General features: G+C 36.0%; 2 protein-coding genes across 2 annotated transcripts in view; one reads left to right on the top strand and one right to left on the bottom strand.

Annotated features, from left to right (window-relative positions):
- Window positions 1–10,344, bottom strand: part of LOC148946830 (uncharacterized) — a 126,058-nt gene extending 115,714 nt beyond the window's left edge. The window contains exons 1-2 of the mRNA XM_089096441.1: window positions 9,889–10,344; window positions 322–606 (exon numbers count right to left, since the gene is read on the bottom strand). Of these exons, the coding sequence (XP_088952567.1) occupies window positions 322–606; window positions 9,889–10,216 (613 nt within the window). The 5' untranslated portion in view covers window positions 10,217–10,344. The remainder of the gene's footprint in view (window positions 1–321; window positions 607–9,888) is intronic.
- A 50-nt stretch (window positions 10,345–10,394) lies between these two features.
- The window catches only part of LOC148946829 (uncharacterized), a 153,013-nt gene continuing 141,621 nt past the window's right edge, over window positions 10,395–21,786 (top strand). The window contains exon 1 of the mRNA XM_089096639.1: window positions 10,395–10,448. The gene's annotated coding sequence lies outside the window, so the exon portion shown is untranslated. The remainder of the gene's footprint in view (window positions 10,449–21,786) is intronic.

Below are 21,786 nucleotides of genomic sequence, written 5' to 3'. Positions count from 1 at the left end.
TATATATATATATATATATATATATGTTTGATAATATATGAGGTTGTATAGTATTGAAAATTTAAATAAGTCAAGCTTACTTTAATACAAAATGCTGTTTTACAGGCATTCACAAGGAGCTAGTTGTTAGATTCTGTTTGCAGAATTTCGATCTCTCTTTAACATCTGATCAGGATGTTGGTGCGACAGGCAGCTCTTTAAATCAGCATCCCGGTATGCAGTTTTTTACTTTTGTTTGTGGACCTGATACTATCGGTACCATTAAGAACGACAATTTAATACCCTAAACAAATATTCTTTAAAAAAAAAAAAAAAATTTACCCTTAGGAGTGAGGCTGAAATTTCTCATCCGGTAGGCATCATCATCATCATCACCACAACTGTCTAAGTTTTTTTGGGATCGACGGTTAAATTCACTGGTTTTGGTGGGATGGCGATAGTAGCTACGACTTCTGGCTGTTCTCGGTGTTTGACGTGGAGAATCTCCAGGTGTTAAAGGCATAGGTGGTCTTTGGAAGCGTTTTTGTCTGGTTGGAGATCCTGATCGAGGTGAATCTTCACTAAAGACTAAGGCACCAGCGCTATCACTCATTCCAAGCAGACGACCTGTAAAAGCACTTTTTTAAAAAGGGAATAAATTTTAGTGACAACTTAGATTCTTAAACTTAGATTCTTCCGTGTTTCAAATAAATAGTAGGAATTCGGGAAGAAGTTGCATAAGCTTTTAGAGTAAGGACTTCAGTGCAAGCCGTTGGAAAACACATATATCTGTCATCCTAAATTGTATTTAATTAGCGGTCACATATCAAATTCATAATGTGTTTTTCTTTTAACATTAGGGAGAAGGAAAACAAATATATACTTATTTGGGAACTTACATATTATCCCGACCCTACTCAAGAAGTGAAGTTAGAAAACAATTCTTACTTAATAATACGTAGAATAATTGTACCTAATACGTTTTACAAGCAGCCCCTCTATAATCCACCCCCAACACCCTCTAATGCGCAAATATATAGCCCAAATTATGTATTTTCCATCTATTCTTCCAATGCATCTCTCTTGTTTCAACCCGTCTAATTGTAAATTAAACCAATTGTGATGAAATAAATCTGGAAAAACAAGTTACGGGTGGCAGAATGCATTGAAAATATATAATTTGGGCTATATATTTGCACATTGGGGGAGGAGGGTTTAGGGGGGGGGCAAAGTATAGCAGAGCTGCATGCAAAATGTGTTAGCTACAATGATTCTCTATATTATGAGATAAGGATAGTTTTATTACTTCACTTCTTGAGTGGAATCAGGATAATAGGTAAGTACCCTTGTTTGTCTTTCAAAACACATTATTACCAAAATAACGATTACTTCTTATGCTCTGAAGCCAAGCTACGAATAAATAAAACTTGACGACTGATCATTTTGTCCTTCAATATCTAAACATACACAACAATTTAGGCAAATATCTGCGTATACTTTTTGACCGATATTTCGCTGAAAGCTCAAATGAATGTTTTGAAAACCCGGCTATGAATGTTTTGAAAATCTGGAAGAGCCCCTGAATTTTTTATCTTTTAAGCATCTATGACGTAGATAATTTCGGAGACCACACTGCCTTTCCATGACGATAAATAAAAGTTCAAATAGGGATAAAATCCTTTTAATAGACAGTGATGATGATAACAGTAATAGAAATTCACAAAAATACCAGATATTTAGTTTTACTACTGATGACGGTCACTGTATATGTGACCGAAATATCTGGTATTTTTGTGAATTTCTATCACTGTTATCATCATCACTGTCTATTAGAAGGATTTTATCCCTATTTGAACTTTTATTTAAGCATCTATTTCTTTTTATGCTTATTATCTTCTTCGGATCTTTAGCACTCGATTAGTCACTGCCTATTGCAAAACAAATTGGTCAAATGCTTTTTAACATCACTGAATTGTGCAATGCTCTTTGGTTTAATTTTTCCCACTTCCTTCGTGCATCGTGGAATTGTTTATTCAGCTGCAATTCATCATATCATCACGCCCAAAAGTAATGTGCATAGGCTCACAGTTTATATAATTACCAGTATGATCTTTCCCTATCTCACCCATTATAAAAACCCGGACCAAGGTGCAAGTGCTCCAGAGAACCTATAAACATAAGCGGCATTAGATCTTTTCACGGGTAGACAAAGAATAATCACCTACGGAACAAGTACTGACGGAACCACTTGGCCGGCTCAACCAATAAGTGCAGAAATAAGTGGGAGGAGCTTTTTGTTCGCACCGAGAATGAAGAGCCAGAAATCATCTGCGGTAAACTTACTGGATAATTATATAAACTGTGCATAGGCTATACCACTTTTTATTTTACATTTATAGTATACATCGATAATTACTTTTCATGTTTGGAAACGAGAGAGAAAGTAAGAGAGGTTCATCAAGCGTATTTCCATCTACTGGTCACAACTAACTGTCTTTTTTTTCAGTTGCACGACCAGTTGTGTATTCTAATGATGTAACAAACTGACAGAAAAAAAACAACAAATTAACACGGATCCGTGACTTTTCTTCTGGAAAAAATACAACAATTCCATATTTTTGAAGATGGGAGCTTGAAACCTCTATAGTAGGGTCATTTGGTGTGTTGAGGCTGATGGAGCAATTTCCATTAACATTTCTTGGCAATTTGGGGCTGTTTCCTCCCTTTGGTCGAAATCCAGCAAATTTTCTGAAGCTCGTAGCTTTTGATTGGTAAAATTAAACCTAACGCATTTTACACATTTGGAATCAGCATAATAAACTACTTCTTTTGACGTAACTATTGTTACCGAAATTTTCTTATTTAGAGTTTCAGTTACTATGGGATTGAGGCACTTCTTACTTACAGTTCGTTACCATAAACGGTTTGATAATGTTTATCCCTTTTAAAAGTGCCACGCTCTACCAACTGAGCTAACCGAGCATAGTATTATTTTAATCTGAAAATTGTGTTTTTCAATTTAATCTCTGTTCATTTTTAAGTGTATTTCCGGAATTCTGTCTATACAAATATTGTTTTTGCAAATTTCAATCTTTGTTGATTGAGTAATAGTTTTTACTTCCAATCTTAAATGATATTTTGCCACGATGAGACCCCGGCCCAAAAAGGCAAGAAAAGGGGCATTGTCACTCTAATCAGTTTGAAGTTACAAAGAGGGTTAGAACGTTCAGAAGGGCCTATTTCATTTGTCTTTGACCATTGGTTCAGTTAGAATAGCCCTTTTTGAGTTTAGGTCTAGGGAAACGAATGAGCTGGTAGACCTGCAGTCCTTCAATCCTACAAGAACACAACTGGTCTAAGTGTGTCAATTTAAAATCATATTTTCTAATGAAATTCACTGACGTGTATCTTCATTTGAAATTATTCATCTGCATAAATCGGGATAATTTCTTCTAAATAGCTTTTGGAAACCTTAAATTTGTCATAACTAAAATATTTGCAAAATCCTGAGCTCGGTACTATATAAAATGAGCTAAAAAATAATTTTTTTTTTCAATGAAGTGCAAATGATTAAATCTTGAAAACTTGTTTTGTAACCTTTAACCAAGGGTTAAATCTTTAAACCAATTACAAGGAGGTTATGATAAATAAACAAATTAAAATATAAAAATAATTCTCGAAAAGCAAATAGTTTTTAGTCAAGCGGAAACAGTTCTCTGGGCTTTAGAAAGGTTAGGGGCTGAGGAGTAGCACCAGCATTTTTATAGAGGGGGACAAGAGGGGTCCATATCTGGATAGCCAAGGAGCATGGGCTATATAATAGTTACTGCATGGGCAAAATATCTAAATACACTCCAAAAAATATTCAAATCATGAAAATAAGCTTGAAAATTCTATACTAGAAGCTGTTGATGGCGAAATTACTATAACTTTCATTCACCATGTTTTGGAACGTTTCATTTAAAGGAGGTATTTCAAAGCTCTGATTATTCCCTTCTAATGCAAGCTTAACTCTGTTTGGAAACTTACTTGTGTCCTCGGGCAAACTGCATGAAAAAGAAACCCTTCTCTTATCCATTAATATACCTTTCTGGAAGGGAACTGTCTTGTTTTAATGTTTTCTAAGGACTGAATTTAAAATCAAGAGTAGTCTGGAAAACTCAAGCGGCTTTTAATGCCTTAACTTTAAACTGGTCTGCACTCGGGAACATTTATCTATAAAATAACTTTCAAATAAATTGTTTACGTTTTTTTAGCATAAGTGACGTCAATACGGATTTTGCTTGTATTCAGCTAAAGACTAGACTAAACCATAACCGAAAATTGCATTATGAAAACAAACTGTTGTGCATGAAATGGCCGTTTTTATTGCCAAAAATGCTTAATTGAACGGGTAAAACGACTGTTTCTGAGAAATTACCTTTCGTATGAAATTTTGTCTAGTGTAACTAGGAAATACTAACAATAATTCAGCGTTTGGTAATAAAGCCATCTATTAGAGCACAGCTTGTAAATTTCGCTTCATCAGTGCCATAAGCGAAAAACTATTAGTCCGAATTCAAATGAGAAAGGCTCTAAATTGTTTGGATTTTCTTTTATAGACAGAAAAAAAAACAAGAAAGAGAAATAGGGAAGCAGCTTTGCAGCGGACGCAGCAATTTTCTGCTTTGTATTATGCATCCCCTTTCATATAAACTAATATTGCGTAACTATTGCGATTCATCAATTTTAACAAGTTTTTTCAAATAGTTGGCCGTAAATTTACTAATCTTGCCTTATTGTATTCAGTTTAAAAACAGTTTCTTACAAATTTACCAAGTTTACTAAACTTCGCTTATAATTGTTTCTCCAGTTTTCAGCAGTGAAAACATGTCCAATAGGGATAACAAGGGATATTGTTCACGGACAAGGCTACAAATGTGTTCACAATGTTTTGCTCAGAAGGTTTGAGGCAGCAAGGGATGAGTGAACCCGTGAAAGTCAATGCAGATTTATAAGAGGGTGAGGGTACACTGACCAGATCCTTACTCTTCATCTTATTTTCTAACACTGCGAACGCTATAACCTCCCATAATTGACATATTTCTGGATTTTGTGGCTGCTTTCAAATCTGTTACCCGCGAAAACCATTGGTGAGTCATGGTAGAATAAGGGTATCCCGGTAGAATTCATAGAGCTGTCGAAGGCCTACTAAGAGCATTGCAAATCGACTGTAAGAGGGCTAGTTGAATTAACTGAGCCCTTCAATGTGGATAGCGGTGTAAAACAGGGGTATATATTGTTCCCTCTTTTGTTTAACTACTGTATAGACAAGATTCTGGAGAGAGCACTCTCGAGTTTTGATTGTGTCGTTAAGGGATTAGGCATTAACGTGTCTGACCTAGACTACGCGGATGACGTCAATGCTCTTGCTCCTGATCGAGCAACTGCCTAAGCAATGCTAAATGAGATAGCATATTTCTCTCGGCTAAAGTCATGGACATAAATTTACAGTCTGATTGTCAGCTCGTAATTTACGAACAAGACTTGGAAAAAATCGATAGCTTCGCATGTCTTAGCTCATCTTCTTCTTCCATACCAGGGCACTTCGTATCGAAGGAGTTGTCGTAGAAACTTCAAAAAGGACTCATTCGATTGGAAATTGGGATGGCTTGTGTCCTTTTTATTAGTCGAAAGTAATTGCAAGGCAACTAACACCCCTTCCACGCCCACCATTTCCCCACACACATCCAATCGAAATTTTGAGATAGCCATTTTGTTCAGCGTAGTTGATTTCCAGAAAGAAAATAAGTTTTTGAGGAGGACACTCCCCCAAAACCCTCAGGGCAAGGGTTTTAAGTTATGCCCTGGGAGAATATAAGAACGATGCTGCCACAGTGTATCATTTATTATTTTTTTCCTTTAGACCAGGGAACATTATGACGAATAAGTTTCGTAGAAACTTCAAAAAGGGCTCATTCAAATGGAAATTGGAGTGTCTTATGCCCTTTTTAATAGTCGAAATTGAATGGAAGGCAACTAACAACCCTTCCACGCCCACCAGTTTCCGAAACACATCCAATCAAAATTTTGAGATAGCCATTTTGTTCAGTGTAGTTGATTTCCAGATAGAAATTATGTTTTTAAGGAAGACAGTCCCCCACAGCCCACAGAGTAAGAGTTGTAAGTTATGCCCTGGTGGCAAATCAGGTTTTTATAGAAAGCATTGTCGTAATAGCTTCAAAAAAGGCACATTCGATTGGAAACTCAAACGGCTAGTGCCCTTTTTAATAGTCGAAAGTGATTGGAGGGAAACTAACCCCCCTCTCACGCCTACCTTTTCCCCAAACACATCCAATTAAAATTTTAAGATAGCCATTTTGTTCAAAGAAGTTGCTAGTTCTGTAAATTAGGTCTTTGAGGATGACGACCCCCCCCCCCACAGCCCTCAGGGCAAGAGTTGTAAGTTGTACCCAGGGGCCATATAAGATTTTTGTAGAAAGCGTTCTCGTAGAAACTTCAAAAAGGGGTCATTCGATTGGAAATTGAAATGCCTAGTGCCCTTTTTAATAGTCGAAAGTGATTGGAAGGCAATTAACATCCCTTCCACGCCCACCATTTCCCCAAATACATCCAATCAAAATTCTGAGATAGTCATTTTGTTCCACGCAGTTTAAAGTTCAGGAAATTATACCTTTGAGCAGGAAACTCCCCCCACAGTCTTCAGGGCAAAGGTTATAAATTATGCCCCGGGGGCATATAAGGTTGTTATTGAAATCTTTGTCGTAGAAACTTGAAAAAGGGCTCATTTGATTGGAAATTCAAAGGACTTGTGCTCTTTTTAACTAACACCACTTCCACGCCCGCCATTTCTCACAAAATTGAAATGAATGTGCATTGTCAGTTTAATATACATATTCTGATATTTATTATTCAAAATGTTAATATTATTTGATTTATTAAAGTTATAAAAGTAAAAACATTTATATTTTTTTCAGTAAAGTGCAAATGATGTTCTGGCATGGGGTAGGCATAGGGGTTTTGAGCCCGACTTATGTTAATTTCTGCTCATTTTGAATTTGACTCGGTTATTTACTGTAATTTCTATTCGTTTTGGGTTTCATTTATTTAATTTTTGTGGGTTTGTTGATTTATGGTAATAAATAGCATGATTCCTGAAGGGGATCTCCCTCTACCAAAGTCCATGACCAAACTACAACCGGTTTGGCCTGTTTAGTTATAGTACGAATATCATTATAAAAATCACTTATTGTAAGTGCTTATATTATGATAATCATATATTATTATGATCATATATCACTATCATAATTATTATAATCATATATTATGATATATAATTTATGACTATATCTATAATTATTATGATTGTAAAAACTACTTATTTTGTTCAGTGTATAATAATTTTGTTCAGTTCTTCTCTTTTCTCTTTTTTTCCCTCATGTACTCTATCATATAGGGGATCTGCGCCCTTTTTTATTTTGACGGGTTATAAATAAATTGAATTGAATATAAAAAGCACTAAGTCTTATTTTCGTTTTGAATTATTTCCTTTTCATTCAGGAAATTATATTCACTTTATATCCACCTTCTTATTCTTTGATGGTTCCATTTCTGCCCTATTTGCAGATGTAGAGGGTGTATTCATTTCCACTTTTGAAAGGTTTAAAACAATAAAATCTAATCTTGAACTAGTGTTGCATGGACCAAGCTAAACTGAAGCATTTACGAACAGAATTCAATAAATTGGCTCTGATCTTAATCTTTGCAAGTTTGAATGGCGTTTGGGAAATGAGTAAGAGCCCATGCCCCATCCCGAGCGTTCAAGTAATGACAAACGATTGTCGAAAATACTTTTTTGAGATGAAATGGGTTATTCAAAGAAAAAATATTTTTCAGCTGCTAGATCTTGGTTCAGCTTATCTTTAAAGAGATCCAAAAACTGATCTAGTAGAATGGAGATTACTACAGCTTATGAAATAATATTATTCATTTAACACACAAAATAGACAGAAATACCTTAAAAGATATCAATGGAGAGCTTTGCTCAAAGCGAATATTAGCTGCGTTTTTTTCGAAGTTCCGTGTTTCATGGTTCATGTTCCAAGTTTCATGTTCTAGCCCAAAAACGCAGTTTTTGTCGCTTTCGTGTTCTCTGTCCATGTTCCTTGTTGAACGTCTAAAAACACATTTTAGGAAAAGTGGCAAAATATTCAAAACTGTGGAAACATGTGGAAAAATTCTGAGCTTTTTACTTGCCTGTTTTCTTGTACACATATGTTTCACCTTGGCCTCTATTCAAAAACGCATATTCATCAGTATCTATGTCCATTTTCTTCCCTTCCATCTTATCCTTTCTTTTGTCATCTACAGATAACTTTTTTCTATCTGGATAGGGACCAATCGAACACGCAACACGCACAAAGAGCAAGTTCCAACTTTGAGGAAACAGACAGTCGAACAGGCAACATGATGTTTCGTGTTTCGCAAAAAAACGAAGTTTTTTTAAAACATGCTGTTACGTGTTTTTTCGAAAACGAAAAAATGCCAAAACACGATTAAACCACGAAACCACCCACGAAAAAAAAACGCCACTATTGTCTATGTTCAAATAAATTTTACCATATTTAGGTCTTACTTTAAATGCTAGGCTTATATCTATAAAGACTATTTTTCTCTTTTTTCTAGATGCTAGAATTTCTAGCATCTGATATAATTAAAATACATCTAGAAAATAATTCTCTATACTTCCGAACGCCGCTGCTGCTAAGTTGGTTATTTGAGTAAAACAAACAATTAAATAGCTTAGACCATGACTATAGGCTGAGATGCTGAAAATAAATATAGATATCAGGCAAAAATTACTTGAGAATCGTTTTCCATAGAATAGTTCTTGAATTGCACCCTCCACAGTCCTATTTACTGTATCTTTATAAAAAAAAGTATAGTAAACAAACAGAAAACGCACTGCATTTGATATTATGATATTACAGGTGACTATTCACCTTGTGAAGGGAAAATTTGTTGTTATACTATTAAATACATTTTAGTATATCTTGTTCAAGGAACCCACCGTGGAAGTCAGAGGGAATTCATCTCCTCCTCCCTCTTTAGAAGACCGAATGCATACAAGTGTGCAAAAGTTTATTACGTTCAGGAAAAAAAGAAAAGTTTTTCTGGCAAAAAAAAAAAAAAAAAAAAAAACAGAAAAGAAAATTGACACGGTTGTCGCCCAACCAACGGAAAAAATATAATAGCACCATTAGACTTATTCAAACAGGGCTATATTTAGTAATCAATAGCTTAAAATTGTTGTTATTCTATATTAATCCTTCTTGTATAAAAACTCACCTGGCCAACTAGATGAATTTGAGATAAAAACTCGTATGATTTTGAACTTGAACATTGTAAATTTGAACGTGGCACCAACTTGCAAGAATTAAGGGGGGGAGATTTTATGCTCCAAAAACCAAATGACATCCAAATTTTTTTCAATCGTCTGAAAGAATGTTTTTTAATAAAACTGCCAAAAAAGGTATCTTTTAATCATGGAAGGGGGGGGGGTAATTTGAAGAGATTATGTCCACGGTACCCCGTCACCCTAATTGATACAATGGATTTGGCTTCTAAAAGGCTTAATAATTATTTTGTCTTTTAAGTATATACGTCTGTGAACTGGGAGACAATAGAAAGAATTTACCTTCCTGATTTTCAACTTACTTAAAATTAAACAATTTAAATTTGCTTATAGAAAGTTAGTTACAGCTCGCTTTAATCCAACAAATTTTGGTTTCAAGGACATTTAACGAAATACTTTTATTGTGATGGCGAGTAGATGTATTTCATTACGTATTAGAGTGCCTAAAATTCATTAAATTTAAATCGTGTAAAGTGAAAATATTGAAATCTTACCTGTACTGGGTATGCGTTTCAAAAATGGGTTGTAAGACTCCTGTTCATCGAAGCCTCCAGATATGCATTTCTCACTTCCTGATGGAACCTGGTCAATTGGCCCTGCTCTTTTTTTCACTCTTGGTTTAATTCCTTGTAGTCTTTCACTTTTAGATCTTCTTGCTGCATTTCTTTTTGGACTATCTTTACTATGAGACAACTGGTACGCAGCTTGTAAGGCTTGTGCTGCAGCTACATCTTGCAACGGATCAGGTGGTGGAACACAAATAGAAGCAGAGCGTCCTTTTCTAGCAGCTTGCTTTCTTAAGCGCTCTTCATATTCCTCCATAATCCACAAATTTGACACTGTCAAAGAGAAACAAGATTGCGGGAGAAATGCGTTTCCAGTGTCGTATCTATTTTTATTGCCTTTCAAAGGTGCCAAAGAGGCGACGTATTTCAGTTTTCCGAGCTCAATCCTGACTCACGGCCCACTGCTGATGTAGCACTGAGGGGAAAATCGGAGATAAACATTTCACTCTCCCCTTTTGATTGTTTTGCTCATGTTCCCCGAGATTCTTGTAAGACATAGATTTAGATTTTATAAACTTACAATAAACCGAATAATGAATTGTGCATATTTGGTTTAAAATAAAAGGATGCGACATTTACAATACAGAACTACAGATTTCATTTAGGGACTACCAAAGTTGAGCAAAATTCTTGTAATTCATCAGTAAATGACAAAAAGGATTTTAAAAATTTGTTGTTTTAAAAATCGGAAAGGGAATATGGGCCGCACTACACTCCTTCGCTTCCCATTAGTTTTGTCAGATGGCATCTCTTCATAAAAAATGGTTAGATAAGTTAGTGTTTAGGCTGTTTTTTTAAGGCTTCAATTTTCTTGTTAACTTCTTTCTTTGTCAAACTAGGTATTTTCATTTGATTTGTGATAGTGTTTTAAAAGTAACTGACAAATAAAATCAATGCTTCACGTGCACCTATCAAGTCCCAAAACATGTTATAACTTGTAACTTCCTGGAACTTGTAACTTGACGCTATTATGGTAATATGTATGTTACCATGAATGTCCGAAATCTCGTTAATGTCGTTATTCACCGGTGAATGATCGAAATTCCTTTTTCTCTGCTTGGATTCAATTAGCTCTCCGAGTCAGCTTTTTCAGTCTTATGCAGGCTATGATGGTAAAAGTTAAAGTAAGTTTAGGTTAGATTATGTTAGTGTAGGTAAAGTTAGATTAGATTAGGTTAAATTTGGTTCTAAATATCAGAAATGGGTTTAAAACCTAACTTAAGCTAACCTAACCTCGTCTAACCAAACATAGTCTAACCTATTTTGTGATCGTCAAACCTTGCATTAAATTGAAAAAGGTGACTGGGAACGCTGACTAAATCCAAGGAGAAAAAAAAGTACTTAGGACATTCACCCATGAATGTCGACATTAACCAATTTGCAGACATTAACACTAGCATGTACATATACGAAGAGACGAGATTTTTGGGTAAAGGCTGCCTTGCGGGCCCAAAGCTGTAAACTTAGCTGAACAGAGCCTTTTCCATTTCGGCTGTTATAATAAAAAGTGCGGCATACGCCATTTTTGTAACTTTTCAGGAGAGCCAAAAAGCAGAAAAAAAATTTGTCGGTTGTGGTCACTCTGAAGCATGAGACTAATGCATATAGGCTACAGGGAATATTTTCTAAACCAACTTTTTATGTTCTTTTCAGCGGTATAAATTGAACTTAAATATTCCGAGCGAGGTCGAAATTATTAAATTTAAGGCGTATATCTACCTTTTCCTATAGATAACTCCTATCCTCTCCTGTGAAGAGTATTCTGATCGAACTCAAAATTAATCCATTTTGGTAGATAGTTCCTATCCTCTTCTGTGAAGAGTATTCTGAGCGAATTAAAAATTAATCCATTTTGGCGTAAATCTCCTTTTCCCTTGACGAAAAGGAAGACAAATGCCATTATAGCTTAATAAGATAATCTTCTTCGGTCAAAACTGGCCTATGTCTTTTTTTTATCTTCGTTACGGTACAATATAGGACAATTTTGACTGTACCCTTCGATTTCTCGTGCTGAGTTTACTCACACACATACATAGCTCATTTTCAAACAAAATGGCATATGTCACACTTTTAATTATCACAGCCAATTTAACCCTGACTAGTTGCCTCATTCTCTGAGAGAAGCCAGGGGAAATTCTCTGGACCAAAGCCTCAAATTCGTGGGGCCACTAGCCATCCTTGAGATGTTTAAATATGCTAGTATGATGGCCTGGCAAAACCAAGCGTATTTCGATTTATCTTGCTACTTAACCGTACATAGATCAAAGTCCCATGGGAGCTTATAGTGTAAAACATTTCAGTTGTACGGAAACAAAAAGAAATTAGCCCCTTCTCTCTCCTTCAACAAAAAATTTAAACCCTTTGGCCCCAACCTACCACTTCTATTACCGAACAGTACCTGAAAGCACCAACTGTATCCCTCAAGTCCTTCCGGAGATATTGAAGATATGCTAGTCTGATAACTTGAATACACAAAGTGTCTTCCAATTTACCCCTATAGGCTCCATCTCCTCTCTCAAGGTAAAGTCTGGGGTTTGCTTGACCCCCAACTCTTTCTCTGGAAGCACCAAGTCGATCCCCAAACCATTCCTGACTTGCTGCAGATAATTTGAAAATTCGGCTGTACAAGCGTCTTTCTGTTTACTTGGGTACGTGTGTCGTTTCCTAAATATACTGTTGGGAAGCTCCGGGAATTTGGCCTAGCAACCAATTCCTTAGATGTCCTTGCTCATTGGATCACCAAGATCAAATACGACCTTCTTTTTACTAAAAACAAATGTGAACAACGGGTAGTTCTCATAGTTTAGGGCCATTGCTCCCGGGGCTTTGGGAGTGGCGTCAACCCTGAAGACATTATTATTAGACCTTCTGATGTTTCTGAAGAAAACAGCAATCTAAAAAGGTTTATTTAATATTACCGGGACTATGGAGGTACTGAAGGGGTACTGATTGTTCTCGAATCATTTTTGGCCCTTAAAATGGCAATAGAACATTCAAATTCCTAGGTAATGATCCGTCTCCCAAGTTTCTACGACCATCCCTTGAATGCAAAGATAAATACTTTAGTTTTTAGCCTTTCTTTGGTCATCTGTCGAGCCCCACTTGTGGGAGAGCCAACAAATTTTTCCGTTTTCCATTCTGCAACAGGGTCCTCTTAAGGATACAATTTTTTAAGCCAATCTTGAAAAAAAGCATTTTGCCCTGTTTTGGAACTTATTTTTATGGAGGAGGGGGCGCATGCCCAAAACAATTTTTGGTGCATTATGTTTATCTTGGCCAAACTAATTATGGCTCTATACTTCAAACTGGTCGAGGACAGAAATTTATTTGAACAGCTTCTCGGTCCGCCGACTCACCCCACCAAAATCTATCCGAAAAAATATGCAATCCTTCTGATCCAGGGAACGATCCCTGAAAGTTTCTAGTCACAGGACACCCAAGATTAAACATGCCCTCCTTTTTCACTATAAACCAGTCTTTAGAGACTTGTCAATTTGCATAAATTATAGCCCTTGTCTCAAGGACAGTAGGGGATCAATGTATCCCAAAAGACATATTTATTGGATCTATCGGCTATGTGACATTAGAATATTCCAGAATACTCCACGTCCTATGGAATAAGCCCCCTCCCAAATATATATCATCAGCCCTACCATACGACGTAACCAAGAAAAAAAAATCATACATGGAGAGTTGGTTCTTTACTTTGGAAACGCTGCCCCTGAATTCATAGTTGTTTGATTTGATCAAATCGCTAGGCACATAGAGAGTGTATTCTCGCATTAAATTGTTCATTTATGTCTCTTATAAAATTTTTAGCTCATGGCTTGCGTCTATTAACCTTTGCGGTAATTCCTAGGTTAATCACGGGGGAATTGAAGTTTGGGTTTGGAACAGGTCGACATCAAACTATAGTGATTCCTTCAACATATTGTCTTTAACTTGTGAAAGGGGTATATTGTCACTGAGGGGTTGGTCACTGGGGTTAATTTTGGTTTCCAGGTCCATTGTCTCGTAACATTTATGGAATAACAGAGATATGAACTTTCCACACAGAGGGGATAGGATGGATTCCGAGAGATGGTCGAAAGGGATTCGACGCGTGAGTCTGTGATACATAAATAGTTTTTTGGGTCATCAAATTTCGTAACTATACGGTCATATGGTATATGGGTCCATAATGATTATCCAAGGCGATATTTATGTACGCATATCTTGTACTGATCGATGGGGTTCTCAGGATTTATGTGATTATATAGTTCGATAATGCACTGGATACTGAGATTCAAATATAATGTTACCTGGTACGTAATATGGTTCATGGTCGAGGAAACAATGATCAAGGGTAACTGTTGTTTTCGTAGACGAAGCTGGGATGAAAATTGCCTGTAGTGTATGGTGAGTACTCTTCGTTGGTTGAGGTATGATGAAAATAGATACTACTAGGTTATATCTGCACTGGGCAACTCATTGTAATGCTCGATATCCGATGTGTCAATCTACTTCCTGTAATAAAAATAACGGGGCAAAATCACACGTTCTTTAAAGTAAATGCTCATAGTACAAATAAGTCACGTATTGATTGGGTACATGAATTTTACGCTACGAGACAGAGTTCAATAAATACACTAATATTAGTACACAAAACGAAATTTTTATCATGTTGGTGGAAATACATATGCAAAATTCCCATTGGGAAATTCAATACATAGAAGTTTCCTCTAAGTTTTTATAGCCTGACGACGATATAAAAGATTAATTCTTTAACTTTGAGCGTGGTCTCATTATGCTTTCTAATATACACTACTACATACACTTCATTTTAACTTCTTTCAACACTTAGTTAATTTTACATTAGATTTAAAATAATCATTTAAACAGAGGTTATGCTAAATGATTAATTTTGAGGTCTAATTTTACAACATATTTCATGCCTACATTGTTCAAGCCCGTCCGTGCTGCTTAAGAAACGCATGTTGCAGCGTCATAGCCACACGGTTTTACGCAAACAACCTTACAATGAGCTAACAAGACATAGCAAGGACGAGTGGAGACCTCTATACCCACTCGTTTTCTCATGTCTTCCCCTTTTCTTGGCTTAGACGTTCTCATGGGGTTCCGGGTTTAACCTCTGCATTTCAGCTGTTTCCCCGTGTTCTTCTCTTGGTTTTCGTCTTTTTAGTCTCAGGATTTTCATATAATTATAAGTCAGTAAGAATCTCATGGTCAGGGAAATCACGAATACGAAACATACGATCAATAGTATGTTCCACCCGAAATTGGATGAGAATAATCCGTATCTATCATCCACATACGTTAATCTTTGGTCTTCATTTGTAAATGTTGCACGCCCGCAACAAACCAAACGCTGCTTGAGGGCGAGCTCACCCCCAGACTTCCCACAAAACGTGGTCCGTCTATTTAGATTTCATTACACAACTTAATACTGGGTAGGGGATGATTTCCATAGTTCATTTTGTAGGAGTATAAGTTGAATTCCACGGAGGAGTATAGGGACAGTCTCTCCCACTTTGGGCCTTTCTCCCTGATCAGCAATGTTTTGACATCACTCGTATTATTTTTTTTTAATTAATGTTGACTTGGTTAACTTTACTTGTACACTGTTAAATTTATTTTGGTGGATCACATGTTGATATTCATAAGTGATTTGAAATTTTTCTTTACATTAATTAGGGATATTTCCATCTGTCAGGTGTTTTAACCGTTCTGCCTGACTGTGTCGTTATTTTCTCCTCTGTTTCTTGCGGTTTTTTCTTTTTGGGTTTTTCTAACAAAATAAGGTCAAACTTTTTGTATTGTTTTTGTCAAAAATTCTTGCCCTTTTAATTTCGTTTGTTTCGCGTGTGCGGCTGCTGAAGTTGGTCTTGATTTTCCTATTTCTTTAACTACTATATGGTCTGATTCGCCATCAAACTCTTCAAAACTAGTTTCTGACGAATCCGGATTAGAACATTTTAAAGGTGGCACTTTTTGAGGTATCACCTGCCCTTCCTTCGTAAATTTCTACTCCCCTGGAAGTAGAAGGTTTATTCCCTAAGTACTCGTCTTGAGTTTTCAACTCGGGAGATTTTAAAGATTCTTGAGAGCTTTGGGAGGAATCAAGAATTTTCGCGGGGTTCCTCCACTGTTTGAATGCCATGTCTTCAGGGGGATGGGGAATTTTTTGCAGTAAGGTTTCCCTCCATGAAGTCCACTGTTTAGGCTTGACCCTGGACGCAGTTATATCATGATATTGTCCTTGCTGGTCATCCTTGGGAGTTTTATTTTCGGGCAATGTACTTTGACTCGTTTTTATGGGGAAGTTAATTAAATCCATAGCTTCTCGCAGGTTTGTTTTAGTTAAATCTTTGGGAGGAGTTTTCTTTAAAGTAATACCGGGGGTTTCTACAGCTCTGTTTAATTCCTCCTGTAAAGACAGGGGCCTTTCTATTGGTGTTGCAGGGGAAACCATATCGTCTGTAAATCTTTTGGGGGGACAAGGGGTCGAAATTCTATCGGGAAAAATTGGGTTCTTGGAGATATTGTATAATCTAAATCTTCTGCGCTCGCCCATGAATAACTTTTTGGATCTTTTGGTGTTTTTATTTTAGGAAAAATCCTGGTATTAGGGATTTTTTCTTAGGAATAACTAGATTTTTCATTGCTAAAAATTCTTCAAAGTTTTTCTCATCGATTTCATCTTCAAAATAATCTCGTTTAAAATTCAAGGGTTTTAGCTCTGACAATCTTGATTTAGGTGGCTCATTTTCCGAATCTGACGAATCAGTAGAGGAGGGGTGTGCTACCCATCTCTCTGGAAATTTGGCTCTTTTTAGTCTCCTAACATGTGCCTTATAAGTTCTTCCGCTATCGGGGTTCTCCATTTTAAAAGTATAGTCGTTATCGTACTTTTTGACTATTCTGTACGGTCCAGAATATTTGTTGGAAAGTTTTTTTCCTTCTGTTTTTGCCTCGTTCTTAAGGTAGACGCAGTCTCCTATTTTGAAATCTATACTCCCCTTGACTTTGGGTTGGTTTCTTAGCTCTTGGTTTATTTTACATTTTTCAAACTCTTGCCTAACTTTTATAAGTCTTCCTCATCCTATTTATGAATTCTTGTTTGTAATCCTCTGAGTTATTATAATACTGCCGAGATTTAATAATCTCATCATACGGGATTCTAAAATCACGACCAAAAAGTAAATAAAAAGGGTTGTCTTTGGTTGTTTCTGAGTAAGCAGTATTTATTACGTTAGTTAAATAAGGTAAGAATTGATCCCTATTGTTCCTGTTGTCTTTTGTATAAATGCTTAATACATTCGAAAATATTTTATGCCTATTTTCTATTTTACAATTAGCTTGTGGGTGGTACGGAGCTGTCACCATTTTCTCTATATTAAGAAAACTCATTAAGTCTTTTTTTACCTTTGAAACATAATTGCTTCCGTTGTCACTCAAAATTTTATTTGGAACGCCAAATTGTAAAAATAATTTCGCTAACGCCTTACTGGTGGCATAAGCCCCTTGATTTTTCAATGCTTTTACAAAAGTAAATCCGGAAAAATGGTTTATAACTGAAAGAATACAAGTATGGCCTCTGCTAGAAACAGGCAAGCCTCCGCTCGTTCCGTATAAGTCAAATGATATAATATTGAATGGATACTTTTCTACCAGGACTCTTCCCATTGGAGGATTAGGATAAGCTGGGGGGATTTTTCTTAAGTTACACGCTTCGCATGTACTTACAAATTCTTTAAGTTTTGTCATTGCCGACGGCAAGTAAAAATATTGTTTTAATTTATGGAAAGTTGTCATTACTCCTAAATGTCCACCTATATCTGGATGAAAACATTCAAATGCAGGTGCTATTAATTTTTGTGGTAATACAGGTATTATTGAGGTTTGGTTTCTATTTGTCTCAGAAGTCACGATTCTACATAGTATTTCTTCATTAAGTTCATAGTAAAAATTATCTATCTCTTTTCTAAGAGTTTTGAATTTATCCGGTAACGCATCGTCATTCACAAAATAATTAATAAGCGCAGAACACATTTCGTCGTTTTTTGCTTTCTTTTTATATTTTCTAACGACAAGGGATAAGTTAACCTTATTTTCCTTTACTGTGTCTTTGATTTCGTTTTTCTTACATTTATGTTTGCTCTTAGCATTGGTAGCGTTAACTTCATTTCCCTCAGCTTCCGACGGAATATTTTCTGGGTATCTACTCAAAAAGTCATAAGCTGCATTTTTTTTACCTTTTAAATATTCAAATTCGTAATCTAGATCTTGGATTTTCATAATCCATCTATCTAGAATTCCCGTGGGTGTTTTTAAATGAGCGCAGGTACTGCAAGCTCTTATGGTCTGATCGTAGTATAAATTTTCTACCAATCAAATAATTTCTAAATTTATCCAAGTGGTGTATTATAGATAGTAATCCTAAGTTTGTGGCGGAATAACTACTTTCGCCTTTTGATAAGGTTCTACTCGAATAGCATATAACTTTTTCTATTTTTTTTATTAGCAGGTCCTTGTAAAGGATCAGGGTTTCCTATGGGAATTATTCTCGAAGGAAGGGCCCCACTTCCATTTTATCTACCATCAGTCTTAATCAAAAATTCTCTATTTTCTAGATGATGAAGTGATAATGTTGGTTCCGAAAGAAGTAACTTTTTGAGTCAGCTTAGGGCATTTTGAGACTCCCAGGACCTTGACATATTTTGAGAGATCCCTTTATTTAATTACGTAATGGTTTTCGCAATTTGGGCGTAATTGCACAGGAATTTTCTAAAGTAGCCAGTAAGACCTAAAATTCTCCTTAGTTCTTTCATATTTCTGGGGGGCTTGAGGTTTTCAACACATTTTATTTTATCAGGGTCTGGGGACATCTTTCCTTGTGTTACTACTACCCCTAAAAATTTAATTTTAGGTTGAAATAAATTTACTTTCTCATGCTGGCATTTTAAATTGCCTTGTCTGAACTTCTCGAACACCTTAGCTAACGTTGTTAAGTGTTGTTCAGTATTTTTTCCCACACATATGACATCATTGAAAAAATGAATTATATTCTTTAATGCTCTTAACAGGTGTTATAGGGGTCTACGTAGCGCGCGTCAACTCGTTTTAAGTCCAAAACGTATACTCTTAAGTATTCATATGAAGCTCATTCAGATATTGAAAATGCAGTTTTATGGACATCTTTTTAGGCTATTTTCACTTGGTGGTATCCTTGGGTAAGGTCCAAAGAAGTAGAAATTTAGTTTTTGCTTGAAATTGAGTCAAGAATTTCATCTATTCTTAGTAGAGGAAATTTATTACTCACTACTTGCTTGTAGGTGGCCTTACAATCTACTACAAGTCTAAGATCTCCATTCTTTTTTGGTACCAAGATCACTGGTGCACTATACGGAATTTTACTAGGGCGTATAATTTCATTTTTTTCTAATTCATGGATTCTATTTTTAACCACTCTTTGTGCTTATACGGTACAAGATATGGCTGTTTTGCTACGGGATTACCAGTCGTTAAAATTGAATGTTCATAGATTAGCATCAGCCCGATATCATCTTCAGATGCAGAAAACACATCTTTAAAATTCCATAATAATTCGCATAATTTTTTCTTGAGTTCCATGTCCGTAATATGACCCATATTAAATTTGTTTAACAATTGCGATTTGGTTAAAGAATATTTGTTAATTGAGGTTTTAATGCCGTTAACTAGGTTTCTTTTAGAATTTTCCCATGTATTTAAATCATTCTCTGATAAAACTTGAATTTGAACTAAACACGTCCCCTTTTTTATTGTAATTGTATCATTTTCATAGTTATTAGTTACCCAAATAAAACCTTCTCCTTTGTCATAAGATATAATCTGTTCTTCGCATAGCAGATTTTCGGGAATTTCAGATTGGGTCGCAAACCACATTTCGGATTTGCTAACCACTGGCTCAATCATCTGTGATATTTGAATTTTTTGCATCGTTTTGGGAGGGACTTTTGTTTTCCTTATCGCGAATCCGTAATATTTCTCTTGATTTTCATTGTTTATTAGATTCATACTGGAGCTATGCTGCGTCATTGCGGCATCTTGCAGGCGTCATGTTGGGTTTTACCATGTTTTTCCATAATTCCGCTATTTTCTTAATTTCGTTTGACCTGTACTGTCGCATATCTCCTATTTTTATTTTAGCAGATTCAATACCCTTATTTTTTAAATTTACTTCATCTCTAAAATGTCTTTCAGAATAATTGGACAAGTTTCTGATTATTTCTTTTCCTCCTTGCGAGACATGAGGTTCAAAAGATTGCGACATTATACCGTCAGAAATTTTGTTTACTGTTACGTTGTCTTCGTATCCTCTGTTACGATTTCTTAAGGTAGAAATTTCTTCCCCTACCTTAGCTGGGTAGACAAGCCTCTCATTTTCTACGTCTAATAGTACTCTATTGGACCTTAAAAAATTTGCGCCTATAATTGCTTCGTACGGAAAGTTATCACATATTATAAAATTTGTCGTAAAGATCCTATTGTCCCTTTTTACGTTTAGGCGAATTGAACCTCTTGCATCCAGTTTATGCCCTGTCACAGTAGATAAATTGGGATTATTAGGGTTCCTCTGTCGCCTAATATGCAGAGGCAACATATTAAATACGCATGAGTTTATGATACTAATCGTTGCACCAGAGTCAATCAAAGCTTTAAAGTAAACGTTTTCTACACAAAAATCATTAAATATAGGTAACTTGTTATTATTATCACTACAAGATGGCACTACTATTGTTTTGGACCTATTAAATATTCTGGGTACCCTCTGGGTTCAATTTATATTTCTGAGGGGCCTGAAACGTTTCCCTGAGGATTTATTTCATGTGTCGGTGCCTGTAAAAGATATTCAGACGTATGAGTTTCCGTAGTTATATCTAATTGATTTACGTCTGTCTGCCTTCGCCATGTATTATTATGGTAACGTGGATGTCCTGTGTCAGTGCCGCTTGCTGGCGCTGATTGCCAATGCCGTCGGCTTGCAAAATTTTCATTTCCCATCGGCAAATTTTCGTGATTTCTATATAGCATTCTCGCATTATATTGGCTTTGGCGAGTATTTGGGTTTTCAAATCGGTAATTAATTTGTCTGTTGGGGGGAGGGTTATACAAATTTAGTTGCTACGTGTTGTAGGGTACTGCTTGGCGCAATCTTCCCTGGTTATAGACTAGTGCACCACCGGCGCTAAAATTTGTTCTTCCGAACAAATGGTTGCCATAATTTTGCGTACTACCGACTTCAATTCTTTGTATGCGATTGGGGACATAACGGCACTCTCTCGCGATGTGCCCATGTCGATTGCAATTATAGCTTCTTATTATTGTATGGTTATTTTCATAATTAGATTGTTTGACAGGCTGAAAACGTACTGTTTTCTGCCTAGCGGTTTCTTGCGTTTTATTTCTTTGTGGTACTGGGGAGTTATCCCTTGAAAAGAAATTGGGGAACGCCTGATCGCTCTTGAAGTTTATGTTCGCATTTGAATCTCCTAAGCTATTTATTTTTGCTTTACTGTGATTTGCGACCATCGTGTCGACTTCGATCTATCGCTCTACCTCCTGAACTGCGAGATCCAACGTTTGAATATTTTTGGATATTACCACTCTATATAGTTTTGGGGGTAGCCCTTGCAAAAAGGTATTTAGTATGACTTTTTCATACAGCTGGCCTGAACCTCTTCCGTATTTTGCATCTACCAAAATGCGTATATTATCAATGTATTCTCTTATATTTTGTGAAAAGTCAAAGCTCACCATTCCATGTTTTAATTTATTTATTGA

This window comes from Artemia sp. Qi Xiang Cuo, chromosome 11 (assembly GCF_049724085.1).
Source record: "Artemia sp. Qi Xiang Cuo chromosome 11, ASM4972408v1, whole genome shotgun sequence".
Classification (NCBI taxonomy): Eukaryota; Metazoa; Arthropoda; class Branchiopoda; order Anostraca; family Artemiidae; genus Artemia; species Artemia sp. Qi Xiang Cuo.
Note: the sequence above shows the minus strand (reverse complement) of the source record. Positions and strands in the feature narration are given on the sequence as shown.